Source organism: Esox lucius, chromosome 8, assembly GCF_011004845.1.
Source record: "Esox lucius isolate fEsoLuc1 chromosome 8, fEsoLuc1.pri, whole genome shotgun sequence".
In the NCBI taxonomy this organism is placed as follows: domain Eukaryota; kingdom Metazoa; phylum Chordata; class Actinopteri; order Esociformes; family Esocidae; genus Esox; species Esox lucius.
Window position 1 is genome coordinate 24,602,644 of NC_047576.1, and position 16,001 is coordinate 24,618,644.

Genomic DNA, 16,001 nt, shown 5'->3' on the forward strand with positions numbered 1-16,001 from the left:
AGCTGATGGGATGTTATTTACCTCATCCAGTCTCTCTAATTTTCTTGTTTGTGTGTGTGTGTCTCTCTCTTTCTCTGTCTATTTCTCTCTTCTGTTGATCTCGATCTCACTTTCTTTCTCTTACCTTTCCCAAAATGGGACTGTCTACCCAATTTTGCAGTAACCAGTTCATCACATCAACTCCAAATGTGTCTGGAAAGTCAACGGTCGAAACATGCATCCTCAGAATGCATGCCCCCCCCCCCCGACTATGGACCTCAGTTAGCTTGAATGCACCCAACCCTCCACAAGAAGTTGCTTCTTGTCAAGGAAACTACAGTCTACAAGAAACTACAAGAAGTTGCAGAGTCAAGGAAACCTCATCCTATGGAACTCACAGACACAGGCTCGAACCCAAGCTATAGCATCGATGTCCTAGATATCTCCATTTTAGATTTCTCAATCCTAGATTTCCCCGTCTACGCACGCACGCGCGCACACACACCTACACACACACACACACACACACACACACACACAGACTAATAGAAGAACAACATGCAATTCTCTTTAATCAATACACTGTTGTAGTGTCATAATGAAGCCACCCCTCTTGTGTTCCAAGCCAGTATATATACACCAGTTGGTCATTGTCTGTTTGACTGGGTAATCTATCTTTCATATCTGTGAGCATGAACAAGCCTCTTACGACAGTTTCCTCTGAGGCCATTAGGCGTTTCATACCTGTCTTTAACTTTAAGTTGCACTTAACAGTGATACTGTCTGCTTAGCGTTTTATGGTGTCAAGGGTTAAAAGCTGAATATCAGGGGTGAGAGGAAGTGTTTCTCCTTTTGATGATTCGGGTGAAAGCAGAGACAACAAGCTTTCCTAACCGTGATCCTATGGAGTAGGAGCCACAGTTCTTTCTCACAGTTTGATTGTCTTTTGTTTTAGCTGGATCTTAGATATAATCCTGATAACCTGTTGCTTTGAAAGAGCTTGCACCCACCTAAACCGTACATTCTGATTCCTGTCTCTGAGAAACGACATACGCATTAACAAAAGGATATCATCACACTTATGACCCAAGTTCCCTGGAAAAACATAAAAACCGCAAGGATTTCTGGGAATAGTGTTTCACCGCTAGCCTTAACATTACCGACCTGGCTTTGCCCAACAACCCTTGTGGTAGTCATCCTCACGAGAGAGAACGTTTCCCAGTGAATATGAATCTGCTCCCTTTACTATCGATAATGTTTCTATAATATCTATTCATGGCCATGAGGAGACTGGAGAGTTGGCGTGAATAGCAGTGGAATTGGAAACCCTGGTGATAATGGGTGAGTCCCAAATGGCACCACTATTCCTGTCACAGTGCACTAATTTCAGCGCCCCCAAGACTGTGGCCAGAAGTGCAATATGTAGGGAGCAGACTGCAATTTGGGACCCAGTTTATGTGTGCGCAGTCCTGGCATTCTTCAAGTCTGTTTGAAGAGGACCATTACTTTAATGCACTTCACAACAGGGAATAAAGGAAAGGTAATTTCACATGGGGTTTATCTCCTCCTGTTGAATTATTTATTTTGGCTGAAAGAGAGAGAAAAAGATGGGCGCTGCTGGAGTGGAAATGGGACGATCTGGAGTGTGTTGTTGTAATGTGCTAATGGAACTCAGTCCAACTAGTTACCCTCCATATGTCCTTTAAAACATCCAGCAGAACTTTGTGTCATAATTTGCCCTGAAGACAAAAACTGTATATGATGGACCTGTAAGTGAAAACTTGCTGGTTTGAATCTCGAAGGTGAACAAAATCTGTCAACGTGCCCTCATGCAAAGCACGGCCCCCTTATTGCTAATATGGGTCACTTTGCAAAAGAGCGTCTGCTGAACGGCTTGCGATGTACAATAACGTTTCTGGCCCTTCTAAAACACAGCTGCTCATGGACGGCTCCTGTCCAGGCTTTCATTTGTCCTCTCTGTGTATTGGAAGGCATTCCTATGGTACTTCCCCCTCGTTCTCAACGTATTGGACTAACTGACCCCTGCACCATCACCTATGTGTAGCAATCACGTGGGTTATTCAGTGCAGCCAATTAGTGCTGCTAGGGCAATCCTCAACTAGCATGCTGTCACCATGGAGACAAATTGGACCCGGGGAGTTCTCTTCTGTCACTCAGTGACTCAGTGACTCAGTGACAGTGAATGGGAATAGCTGGTTTTCTGTTGGATTTATTTGCTTAATAAAACCATTCCCTAACCCCGTTATCCTCTTCTGTCTTGTCATGTCAATGAACAATCATTGTGGATACAGTAGCAGAGTTACAAAGACATAATGCTGAAGGCCACTGTCCCGGCTACAGGAACCCATCTGTATAGCTGCGGACATCCCCCCCAAAGGCCAATGTCCTGTCCACAGTTGTTCTCTTTTCCTCACTAATGCCGGGGTCAAGTCAGAATGCCCATTGTTGATTTGAGTAGGACATGCTCTTGGCTTTCGCCATCATCTGGGGAACACTGTTCAGCTCTGTCCCTGCTGTTAGAATATGCCAACATTTTGGGAAGAAATGAAATGAAGGAAACACACTACTTGTTCCATTTAAACCACCCATGAAGCAGTGAGTTCGTATGTGATTTATTCCACAAGAATGACTCTCCATAGCTGGTGGGTTTAGTTCAATGGTAGAGCATGCATAAAAGAGTAGTGTGTTGGTGACCTGTGAGAAACTCTGCACTGCAGCACTATATGTAAACTGAAACTCTAGAACTTGAGGCATTATTTGTTTCTCGTTGTTCACTTGTAGCCTGCAAAAAGGGATTGGAAGTTACTGTTCATGTAATCACTTCCAACTAGTGTTGCCTCTTGTGATTTCAAATATGTGTAAGTAAATGAACTGGCAGTAGATAACAATATTAGTGTCTGTATTGAATAACGTGTGTTCCCTCTAATGCAAACCACCACATTAATGCGATGTCTTTGCCCAGTCCAATCACCTCCATCGTAATCGACACAAACATATTAACAATGTAAATAAGAGTATGCATGTAAGTGGCTGGATCAATTATTAATGGGAACATATTGGTTGGACTCCAGTATGTGTATTGATTTCTGGCTTCAAATTGCCTTGTAACAACTCGCTGGGTCTGGCTTCTTGATTCCTATCTGGCCTGCTTCGGTTTTGCTTCCACTCACTCAAATTCAATATTAAAACGTCACAAAGGGCTCCCTAATGGTGGTGCACTGAATGGGGAATCGGGTGCCTTTGAGTTTGGATACTGGCCATGACGCTTAACTGTGTGGAAAGGCAGTGTAACAGTGTTGAGGTGTATTCACTATTCACTCTGTTCTGGAGGAACACAGTGCTGATCGTTAGTGTCTGGGGTGTTGGGTTATTTTAGAGGCAGAGATCTTTTCTGGTGGTGAGGGAGGGAGGCTTAATCCTATCTCTCACTCTCTCTCTCTCTCACTCGTTCCCAGGCTGTAGGGACAGAACGCTATTGGATCCTGACGTGTAACGTTCTGGTCCACTCCAACCAAGCTCAACATGATCAAACTGACCTCTCTCTCCCTTGGTTACATCCCGTTCAGCATGACTGATGTTAAAGTTCATATAATCATTGTGGGACATTCCCCTGAATGTTGAGGTAGAAGATATTTACCATGACCGGAACCAACTGTGCGCGTGTGTGTGTGTTTGTGTGTCACCACAGTTCATTCCCACTTGACATCTTCCAGATTACATTATGAAAAATTGGAATTCCCTTTGGCTTTTGATGTGTTCAGGCTTGAGGCGTTAGGATATTCATGGGTCTCTCAGCAAATACAACAGATTAGATAAAGCACAGGTTAAGCTGAGGTCCACCATAAACCACTGGCTGTTCCTGACTGCTTCCGCATCCCCAATGGCCCCTACTCTTTCTGAAGTGCACTACGTTTCACCAGGACCCTAGGGGGTGGTTTGGGATGCAGTCAGTGTGTATGGACTGTGATTCCAGTAAGACAAGTCCACTGCAACTAGGGGTGAACCATTTTTGGAATCGACTCTGACTGATTGAAGTCAGAGGAGTTGACTCTTTCTCGACTCCGACTCCACAGAGCTGGGCAGGTTGGGTAACCAGCAGATTGCCGAGACACACATTTCTTGGTCCTAAACATAAACCATGATGCATTTAATACCTCCCAAGTCTGTCCAAAAATAAATTAATAATTCTCTGACCCAGTGGTATACAGTGGATATGAAAAGTCTACACACCCCTGTTAAAATGCCAGGTTCTTGTGATGTAAAAGAATGAGACAAAGATAAATCATGTCAGAATTTTTTCCACCTTTAATGTGAGCTATAACGTGAACAATTCATTTGAAAAACAAACTGAAATCTTTGAGGGGGGAAAAATTAAAAACTCACAATAACCTGGTCGCATAAGTGTGCACACCCTCAAACTAATACTTTGTTGAAGCACCTTTTGATTTTATTACAGCACTTAGTCTTTTTGGGTAGGAGTCTATTAGCATGGCACATCTTGACGTAGCAATATATGCCCTTTTCTTTTTCAAAAGCGCTCCAAATCTGTCAGATTGCGAGACATCTCCTGTGCACAGCCCTCTTCAGATCACCCCACAGATGTTAAATTGGATTAAGGTCTGGGCTCTGGCTGGGCCATTCAATAACATTAATCTTCTTCTGGTGAAGCCATGCTTTTGAGGATTTGGATGTGTGCTTTGGGTCGTTGTCATGCTGAAAGGTGAACTTCCTCTTCATCTTCAGCGTTCCAACGGACGCCTGAAGATTTTGTGCCAAAATTGCCTTGTATTTGGAACTGTTCATAATTCCAGTTGAAGAAAAACAGCCCAAAAGCATGATGCTGCCACCACCCATGCTTCACTGTGGGTATGGTGTTCTCTGGGTGATGTGCAGTGTTGTTTTTGGGCCAAACATACCTTTTGGAATTATGGCCAAAATGTTCAACCTTGGTTTCATTAGATTATAACACATTTTCCCACGTGCTTTTGGGGGACTTGATGTTTGTTTTTGCAAACTTCAGCCGGGCTTGGATGGGGTTTTTTTTGTAAGAAAAGGCTTCCATCTTGCCACCAATTTTGGAGGGATGTCCAGTTCTTGGTAATGTCTCTGTTGTGCCATATTTTCTCCACTTGATGATGACTGTCATCAATGTGTTCCATGGTATATCTAATGTTTAGGAAATTATTTTATACCCTTCTCCTGACTGGTATCTTTCAACAATGAGATTCCTCTGATGCTTAGGAAGCTCTCTGTGGACCATGGCTTTTGCTCTGAGATGCAACAAAAAAGAACAGCTGACCTTTATTTGTGATTATTCAGAGTCACTTTAAATGATGGCAGGTGTGTAAAGACTTCAATTTAACATGATTTTGAATGTGATTGGTTAATTCTGAACACAGCCAAATCCCCAGTTATAAGAGTGTGTGCACACTTATGCAACCAGGTTATTGTAAGGTTTTTATTTTTCCCCCTCGAAGATTTCAGTTTGTTTTTCAATTGAATTGTTCACATTATAGGTGACATTAAAAGTAGAAAAAGTTCTGACATAATTTATCTTTGTCTCATTCTTTTACATCACAAAAAAAGGGGTGTGTAGACTTTTTATATCCACTGTATATACTAACCTAGTTATATACTGTGCTATATACACTCACCTAAAGGATTATTAGGAACACCTGTTCAATTTCTCATTAATGCAATTATCTAATCAACCAATCACATGGCAGTTGCTTCAATGCATTTAGGGGTGTGGTCCTGGTCAAGACAATCTCCTGAACTCCAAACTGAATGTCAGAATGGGAAAGAGAGTTGATTTAAGCAATTTTGAGTGTGACATGGTTGTTTGTGCCAGACGGGCCGGTCTGAGTATTTCACAATCTGCTCAGTTACTGGGATTTTCACGCAGAACCATTTCTAGGCTTTACAAAGAATGGTGTGAAAAGGAAAAAACATCCAGTATGCGGCAGTCCTGTGGGCGAAAATGCCTTGTTGATGCTAGAGGTCAGAGGAGAATGGGCCGACTGATTCAAGCTGATAGAAGAGCAACTTTGACTGAAATAACCACTTGTTACAACCGAGATATGCAGCAAAGCATTTGTGAAGCCACAACACGCACAACCTTGAGGTGGATGGGCTACAACAGCAGAAGACCCCACGGGTACCACTCATCTCCACTACAAATAGGAAACAGAGGCTACAATTTGCAGGAGCTCACCAAAATTGGACAGTTGAAGACTGGAAGAATGTTGCCTGTTCTGATGTGTCTCGATTTCTGTTGAGACATTCAGATGGTAGAGTCAGAATTTGGCTTAAACAGAATGAGAACATGGATCCATCATGCCTTGTTACCACTGTGCAGGCTGGTGGTGGTGGTGTAATGGTGTGGGGGATGTTTTCTTGGCACACTTTAGGCCCCTTAGTGCCAATTGGGCATCGTTTAAATGCCACGGCCTACCTGAGCATTGTTTCTGACCATGTCCATCCCTTTATGACCACCATGTACCCATCCTGGATGTGCATCCCACAAAATCTCCATCAACTGCAAGATGCTATTCTATCAATATGGGCCAACATTTCTAAAGAATGCTTTCAGCACCTTGTTGAATCAATGCAACGTAGAATTAAGGCAGTTCTGAAGGCGAAAGGGCAAAGGTCAAACACAGTATTAGTATGGTGTTCCTAATAATCCTTTAGGTGAGTGTATATTTGGGGATTTTACTTGGCATTGATTACCAGATATTGACTTGCCCTTCCCTTCTGTTCCTCACGGGTTTGCCTGCTCTTTCAATTTCACTATGAAATAATCAAATCCACGCCCACCATCAAGATATGAGAGTCAACACTGGGAGTCGAACAGCAAGGATTTGAGTAATCGGTTCTTTTTCAGTCGACACTCCCCCACTAGCTATAACCAAATCACTAAGGTTCCAGAGTCTACTGGCTGCAACAGTGCCTTTTCGTGTGTGTTTGCGCACCTGCTGAGTAAAGGCGTGTGAAACAAGTGTTTGTGTTTATAAGGTGTATTCACAGTGAAGTAACCTGAGACAGGTGTGTGAGACAGGTGTATGAGACAGGTGTATGAGATGTGTGTGTGTGTGTGTGTGTGAGTGAGGGAGCCCACAGCAGTGAGAGCGTTACAGTAGCTACACCTCCTCTAGTCTAACAGTCGACTGACAGTGTGGAGCGGAGCGGAGCCACCATGGTCCTGGGTAATGTCTCAGGATGCGTCCACAGGGAGGACTAAACACAATGTTTCCTCGCCTCATTTGGCTTTATTATATTGCTGAGCTCTGGCTATAGTCCGTGGCACCACATCTCAAAGGGCAATAACAGCTTCTCTAGATGCAATACATGCCAGTTCTCTGCAAATGGCCAGTCTGTCTGTCTGCTTGCCTGTCTGTGTGTCTGCCTGTTTGTCTGCTCTAATGGCCATACGTCATTTAGGGGATGCGCACGAATAACCGTAAGCAAATTTCAGGAGGGCTCTGAATCAGAATAATTTCTAGTAGTCTGTATCAGAATAATTTCTAGTGGTCTGAACCAGAATAATTTCTAGTGGTCTGAACCAGAATAATTTCTAGTGGTCAGTGATAGCTGCAGGAATTAAACCTGCAACCTTGGCGTTGTTCATGCTGCAGGGTCACTAACTGAGGCACACAACACCAAGGGAACTTGCAACCCGGGCTATGGCCCTGACAGTTTATTTTGCACCCTCATGGTTTCAGGGTCAAAGGCCATTGGCTGGGTGTCCTCTGGAACAAGAAGTGTACAACTATGCCCAGACAGACTTGTACAACAATGGGTTATTCAGACAGGCAGTCATTTGGGCAATAGTTTTTGGTCAGTGTTGATGTGTTAGGGATGTGCCCTATTTTTCCATCTGTCTCTTTATATATTCTAAGGAAAGGATTATTATTTTGGATGCCGCTGTACAGTGCAGTATGTTGCTAGCTATTAGAATGTACAATGGGATTTTAATTGTTTTCTACTACATGGAATAGTCCCAAATCTGACTGTTTTAACAGACATAATACAGCATATGCCTAGTGCCTTAAACCAAACATATGCCTCTAATGGAATTACATGTCGTTAACTTATCTTGAACTTCTGATAATGACTGCTCTATATCCTTGCAAACTTTTCTGCACAATCGAGAGCATTCTGACTAACTGCACCACAGTGAGGTTTAGCAGTTGCTCGGAGGCTTGGTGGCCCAGAAAGCCCTGCAACAGGTGGTGAAAACCGCCCAGCACATCACTGGTGCCCAGCTCTCAGCCATCGTAGACCTCCAGTGCAAGCGGTGTCTACTGTAATCCTGCTGAACTCTGTGACCCATCATTTACCCCCCCCACCCCGCCTCTCAGGGTCCTTGTTGCACTACTCCCTTTGTACTACTCTGACACTGCCTTGCAAAGTCTGGTAATGGATGTTTTCAGTTGTTACATGTACGTGTCTCCCTCAGGCAAATCACTGCTGCTTTTTCCTGCTTTTCACTTGCACATTGCACATTTAATTTGCCTCTTTGCACACTTAGAATTGTGATTGCATTTTTACAGTTGTTACATATACATGTCTACCTCAGGGACCTCATTGCTCCTATCTCTGCATCCCAGTTGCACATGCTACCTTACCCCTTTAATTTGCCTCGATTGCACATCTAGAATGCCATTCAGAATTGCTGTTTGTACCCTCTCAAATATTTATTCCACTTGTAACATACACTACACTTAAAATGTGCTGCCCTCTATTTGCCTTCATTGCACATTTAATACTGCCATTTGTACTGCATTTGCCTTCATTGCACATCTATACATTCCACTGGTAATATACATATACTTATTACATGTAAATGTTCTGCCAACTTATATTTGCACTTCTGGTTAGATGCTAACTGTATTTCATTGTACTGTACTTGTTCAATGACCATAAAGTTGAACATAATATAATGACATTTTTGACTATCTGTGCCCATCCCCAAAGTATTTTTTGCTTTGGAGGCAGCAACAATTCACACAGACCACATTTAGGGCATGTAACCCTAACCCTTTCAGGGATTCGTACCCGTAATAATGTGTCATGTGGAATCTTCTGCATGGTCAATTCTTATACCATAAATATTCACACAGTATTTTTCTCTCATTTTAAGTCCAAGAGGCTTGTCCTTGAAAACATATATAGGAAGTCAAACGTTCCTTTCTTGCCTCTCTCTCTTTCCCTCGCTCATATTTGAGCAAAGGCTGAATGTGAAGTAGAGAAAACTCACAGCTGTCAGTCATATAAGCGTTGGGGCTGAAGGAAAGACAGAGCTATTGTGACGATAGTACAATACATAGCATGGTGCAACCCAGCCTCCTGTCATCCGTTTTCCACCCCTCGTTCCTCAGATTAAGAACATACGTCATCACTGATGACACTGTCGCCACTCTGATTCTCGCTCTCTTATATGGTGTTTTAAAGGGCAACCTTGTCCAACTGAAAACTGCCCCTTCCCAGCCCCGGGCTATAACATCAGCTTCCTTTTATCTCTGTACTGCCCACTAGGGTCCTTCCTAGATGGCCATTTTAAAGCTGTTGTTTGACAGTGTGCCAGTAGCAGAATATTGCTTCAACACCCCGATGGACTGCAGATGTTTTTTATTTGAATATGAGTAGAGGAAGCTGACAGAATGGAAAAATTGCATTGAGGTTTCTTTATAGATTCTCAGTTTTTATTTGTGTATATTCGTTTTACCATTTGGAGATTGCAACACTGCCATGCAAATTCAGGGCGCCAAATTTCTTCAAATAATTTATAGATTAAGCACTGATGCTGTGCAAGGCTAGCACAAACACTATCTTCTGTTGTTCTATGAGGTGTTCCACAATTCCACTATCTATGGAATTATGTTTGGTGTTATTGTTTGGTTCTATTATGAAGCCCAGTCTATTACATTTGGAGGGTTTTGGGGGTGCTTTACTAGACAACATATTTCTCCATACTTGAGAAGCCATTCTGCTGCCACTGTAACCTAGCACTCGTGTTTTTGAGGCTATCTGATGGTTTACGCCTTGCAGTGTATCCTGTGTAGTTCTTCTGGTGACGTCTTTTTTGCAATTGTTGGTGGTTGACCCATCCACGCCTTTTTTCTTGTTTTTTCTCGTGTATTCTTTGGCCATCCACTAGAGGTCTTGCACAGCCTTTGGCTCGCCTGTGCTTCTCTCCTTTTCTGTAGTCCAAACTGTTGTTTTTGTTGTCGTGTTGACTAACACGAATAGTAGATTTTAGATGCAAACTCATATCCTACAATCAAAACTAAACACAGTCGTTCCCTTATGCATGCACAAATGATGTTGCATGATGTTACCTCACTAACCAAAAACACCTTTTGGTCCCAAAACTTTTGGTGCCCTGAAATAGGGAGATAATGTTCAAAAATAATTTTAATTTTAAATGGTTTAACTGTACCATCAAACAAAAGTTAAAAGTATTTACTTTAAGAAAAACATTTGTTTCACTGTCGAATATGAATGCCACAGTGTCTATGTACTCTGTCCCTAAGTCTCCTGTGTTCTGGTTTTACCAGGGGGAAGATTAACACTAGATTCCCCATTGGGATTACACATTATTGCCCAAAGTGGTGCCCAGACATGAACAACTTAGTCATGGCATTACTGTAGTTCCCTCAGTGAAGCTGGGTTTTCAGTAAGATTGTACCTTTGTATTAAGATTAAACACGTCACACCATCACATGACATGCTATCACAAAATATCTGTCATTCCGCTTTAAATACTGGATGTACAAACAGAGCTGTGCTTCTGAACCTCCGGCCAAATGCATGACCAGATTAGAGGATTTTATTTCTCTCAGATCATGCAAACCCAGAAAAAGCTGAAAATCAAATCAAACATTGATAAGCCGCTATCTGTGAGGCAAAATACCTAAATGTGCAATTACAGCAGCAAGTTGCAAGACCCACTGCCATGAGGAAGGAGCAACCAGTGGAGCACAAACTGCATCGTGAACCTAACGCATATTCATGTCTATTTATTTTCCCTTGTCAATTCTCTCTTGTAGCTACTTGCACATTTTAACAACACTGTGCATAGACTGTAATAACATTTAAACGGATTCATCCTTTTTTGCATGTGTTTATAATGTTTAGCCATAATTTTTAATTTACTAATGTTATTTCTGTTTACCCTGTTTTTATTATGTTCTTTTTTTCCACTTGCATTGGAAGACAACAGTTTCACATTAAAATTAATCCCTCTAATTCGAAAATGAAAATGTATATAAAAGTAGAGTTAAAGCAGGAAAAGATAAGTAGGGAAATAGAAAGAAAACAGGGAAAGACAAGTAGGGAAATTGAAAGAGCAGTCAAGACAGAGGAAATGTAAAGAGAGATGTAAAGAGAGAAAAATAGCAGAGATAGATAGGAGAGGAGATACAGTGGCCTCCATAAGAGAGAGTGCAGTCAAAATTGCTATTGTTGCTGTACAATCGAGGGATATAGAAGTACTATTAAAATATCAACATGAGACAAAGGTACAGAAGCAGAAGACTTCGGCAGCAGAATTTAAGGTACACTGCAGGATGTAAACCCCTGATCAGCACCAAAAACAGAAAGACCAGAGATCAGCCAGTATCGTTTTTAAACAGAGTTTTGTGGACAAATGAGACAAAGGGGATTGTTTATCAAAGTGATAGGAAGGCAGAAGTGTGGATGATCCAAAGCATACCACCTCATCTGTGAAGCAGGGTGGGTATGCATGGTTTCCTCTGGAACAGGCAAACCCATCTTTAACAAATGAAGGAAGCAGCAGAATTAATTCAGAAGTGTACAGCATCTGGGATACAAATGTACACGAAAATGCCACCAGACTCATTGGGCAGCGCTTCACAATGCGACCAGACACTGACCCAAAACACACTGCCACATCCACCAAGGAGTTCCTCAAAGGGGAAGATGTGGAAGGTTTTAGTTTGATCAAGTCAATCTCCCCACCTAAATGTGACTGAGCATGCATATCAGTTGCTGAAGAGGAGACTGCACACAGAAACTCCCCAAAACAAGCAACAGCTCAAAATGGCTGCAGTAATGTCTTGGCATAAGACCTCAAAGGATGATATCAAAAGTTTGATGATGTCAACAGGTCATAGACTCACTGCTGTTTTTGCATTCGAGGGATTTGCAACTAAATACCGACTTAATAGCTTTTATACTTCTTACATTTGCTTGCTTACGTTTTTCAGATGCCTTGAGTATACAGCAAGAATTGCAATTTTACTGTCCCAATACTCACAGAGGGTACTGTAGATGCAGAAAGAGAAAAGGTGCAGAGAGAAAGAAGTAGAAGGAGGAAGAGAGGAGAGCAAAAGCTTTCTCATGGTATGTGATCCGCAGTTTTCCGAGTGGTGCTACAGCATAGCCCTACATGAGGACCACATCCACTGACCTGTATTCCCACTGAGCCAACTGGCAAAATTTGCTGCATTTCACTTTGTAATCAATTTGTCTTAACTGTATTATAGCAGTGTTGGTGTATAGATTCTAGTTCCAATCTATACACCAGTATATACCATCTTGAGTCTCAAAAGGACAGTAATTGAGTTCAAATAGAAAGGGGCCTTGTTCTGGTTTGGAATTGTAATTTCATCACACCAACATTTATTAGGAAATTCCCAAAAAGACACTTAAGACATAAACTTCATGCACAAACCAGCAATTTAATGTTTGATGTCAGTGGTTAGCTCATTATTCATTCATCCATCACAGCCAAATGTTTTAAAATGTTACAGGCAACCCATGTCCTTCTTATGGTCCCAGTAAAGCAGATCGTCCACGAATCATATTGTTGAAACTGTAGGTGAAAATATTTATTTTCCAATTCTGTTACACATGCAAGCGTACATGCGATTAGGTTTGTCTACCTGCCACTGTATATGTCTCTGGGTGGCTAATTGGGTCCATCTAGAACATCATAGGGGGTGGACTGTGTGCCCACATCTAGAGCATCTTTGGGGGTGGACTGTGTGCCCACATCTAGAGCATCTTTGGGGGTGGACTGTGTGCCCACATCTAGAGCATCTTTGGGGGTGGACTGTGTGCCCAAATCTAGAGCATCTTTGGGGGAGGATTGTGTGCCCACATCTAGAACATTGTGGGGGGGTGGACTATGTGCCCACATCTAGAACATTTTGGGGGGTGGACTGTCTGACCACATCTAGAACATCTTGGGGGGTGGACTGTCTGCCGACATCGGAGAGGAATGCTGCATGCAGGAACAGGAGCCTGCTCAGATCATGACATCATCTCAAGATGTTTGCCAATTATTCTCCATATTCCCTACATGTTGTAGTGCACCTGAACAAAGACACACTGACTACCTCACAGGGACCTTTTATCAACCCCCATTAAGATAAAGGCTATTTTAGTCTTTCAATTTAGGGCTTAGAGTAAAAATTACAATTGGGGTTGGGGTTAATGTTAAGGGTTGGGGTTAGGGTTAGAGTTAGGGTTAATGTTAAGGGTTGGGGTTAGGTTTAGAGTTAGGGTTAATGTTAAGGGTTGGGGTTAGGGTTAGAGTTAGGGTTAATGTTAAGAGTTGGGGTTAGGTTTAGAGTTAGGGTTAATGTTAAGGGTTGGGGTTAGGTTTAGAGTTAGGGGTTAATGTTAAGGGTTGGGGTTAAGTTTAGAGTTAGGGCTAATGTTAAGGGTGGGGTTAGGTTTAGAGTCAGGGTTAATGTTAAGGGTTGGGGTTAGGTTTAGAGTTAGGGTTAATGTTAAGGGTTGGGGTTAGGGTTATAGTTAGGGTTAATGTTAAGGGTTGGGGTTAGGTTTAGAGTTAGGGTTAATGTTAAGGGTTGGGGTTAGGGTTAGAGTTAGGGTTAATGCTAAGTGTTGGGGTTAGAGTTAGGTTTAATGTTTAGGGTCGGGGTTAATGTGAAGTGGGGGGGTTAGGGTTAGAGATAGGTTTAATGTTAAGGGTGGGGGTGTGGGATTGTTTTTAAATTGGATTTCTTGGGCTGGTCCCCACTAATATAGTAATAATAAGTAATATAGTAAAACAAATATGTGCGGGTTAGCCTACAGCGTTAGTGCTTGACACCTCTGACAAGTTCAGTGGAATATTTAATTACACCTCTGTCTCATCAATATTCCTCTAAAATAATAATATAACTCAGAGCAATAGACTTGGGGGGGGGCGATAGGTTGCCATGGTGCCTTGACAGTGTGTCATCCAAGTTAATTGTGTTCCGTCAGAAACCCCTTGCTCTAAGACAAGGCTTAAAGACTGCATCCTTCAGTACGTTGTGTTCCCTATATAACTTCTATACTGTACTATACGTAGTGGACCCCTAACTTTGGAAGCTTGTCAGAGACCCGTTGACCCTTAAGGTGATGCACAGGACCAAAGTGAATAATTCCATGTGTTTTCTCCTAATATATCAGATTTATTTAACTAACTGACAGTTTTGGATGACAACTGAGAGGGAGAATCACAACAGTGGTCCTGGACCATTTGGCTTGCTGGCATTTTTAAATTGGTTTGGCTTGAGGCAGTGAAGTGGCAGTGTTTCAGAACGCACTTCCTGTTGTTGCTGAATGAACAGGACCTGATAGACAACCTTTGAGAGCCCTACAATCGATGCCCACATGTAACCTGTCCAGAGAGTTGTTATTGTTTTCTCTTTCCTTGCCTGTCTGGCTCTTTTTCTACTTTGGTGTCTTGACCAACTACCTGCCCAGGATTATGGGATTACTGCAACCGCTGATAAAATAAGACTTGATGAACAATAAAATAATCTTCTTTTCTAAATAAGTGTTTTCTCTTCCTCTTATCCAGGCATGCCCAGCTTCATCAAATCTCCAGATGACCAGACAGGTATCTCGGGAGGCGTGGCTTCCTTTGTTTGCCAGGCGGTGGGCGAACCCAAGCCACGCATCACATGGATGAAGAAAGGCAAGAAGGTCAGCTCTCAGCGTTTTGAGGTATGTCCTATAGAATAATAAACCTGGTCAGTTGGATCCATTGTGCTTATTGTCTGAAACCTGTGGTTTCTTTTAGCGATGAAGTCTGAGAAGATGTGGTATAGTCTACTTTAGTCGTGTTGTGTTGGCCAAATACCACAAACCTTATTTCAATTATAAACTGCTAACAAAGGAAACCATGCATGTTTTTATTTATTTTGTCACAACCAAGCTGTGCTAGAACAGAAATTATACATTGTTTGGTTCAGATAGACAGAACAAGCAGACAGACAGACATGCAGGCAGGCTGGCAGACAGACAGACAGACCAGGTGGGAGACAGACACACAAACATGCAGGCAGACAGGCAGTCCAGCTAGCAGCCAGACAGGCCAGGTAGGAAACAGACAGGCAGACATGCAGGCAGTTCGGCTGGCAGACAGACAGACCAGGTAGGAAACAGACAGACAGATATGCAGACAGGCAGTCCGGCTGGCAGACAGACAGACCAGGTAGGAAACAGACATGCAGGCAGGCTGGCAGACAGACAGACCAGGTAGGAAACAGACAGACAGGCAGACAGGCAGGCAGACAGACCAGGTAGGAAACCAACAGAAAGGCATACGTTGAAAGCAGCAGTAGCAGCAGGGAGGCCCATTAGCTGCCAGCTAGTAAAAATGATTTTAAATGAGCCGGTCTCAACATGGTTCCCTCCACAGATGCAGACGCTTAGCTCACATTGACGTGATTAATAGGAAATATCTTCCACCTGTCTGCACTGCACTCAAAAATGAGCCTGGCTCTGTGTGCAGTCTGTGCCAAGGTTTGGACGAGCAGTGAGCCCAGGGGGAGACAGAAGAGGAATCCACTGTAGACCTGGATTTAAATAGCATTAGAAATATATTGTATTCATTAGCTGTGCAATGATTGAGCTTTTCTGGCGCAATGGGACCAAACAAGTGGACCCTTTAATTGTCAACCCAGTCCATCTGACACTTACATGGGAGGCTCTTGTGAATGCTCAGATTGAAGGAAAGATTTCAGATACTG

At 42.6% G+C, this 16,001-nt stretch overlaps 1 protein-coding gene across 24 annotated transcripts in view; it reads left to right on the forward strand.

Moving 5' to 3' along the window:
• ptprfa (protein tyrosine phosphatase receptor type Fa) overlaps positions 1-16,001 on the forward strand; it is a 244,802-nt gene that overhangs the window by 92,185 nt on the left and 136,616 nt on the right. For all 24 annotated transcript variants that reach the window (XM_020049027.2, XM_020049034.2, XM_020049036.2 and 21 more), the window contains exon 3: positions 14,828-14,973. In XM_020049027.2, the coding sequence (XP_019904586.2) occupies positions 14,828-14,973 (146 nt within the window). The remainder of the gene's footprint in view (positions 1-14,827; positions 14,974-16,001) is intronic.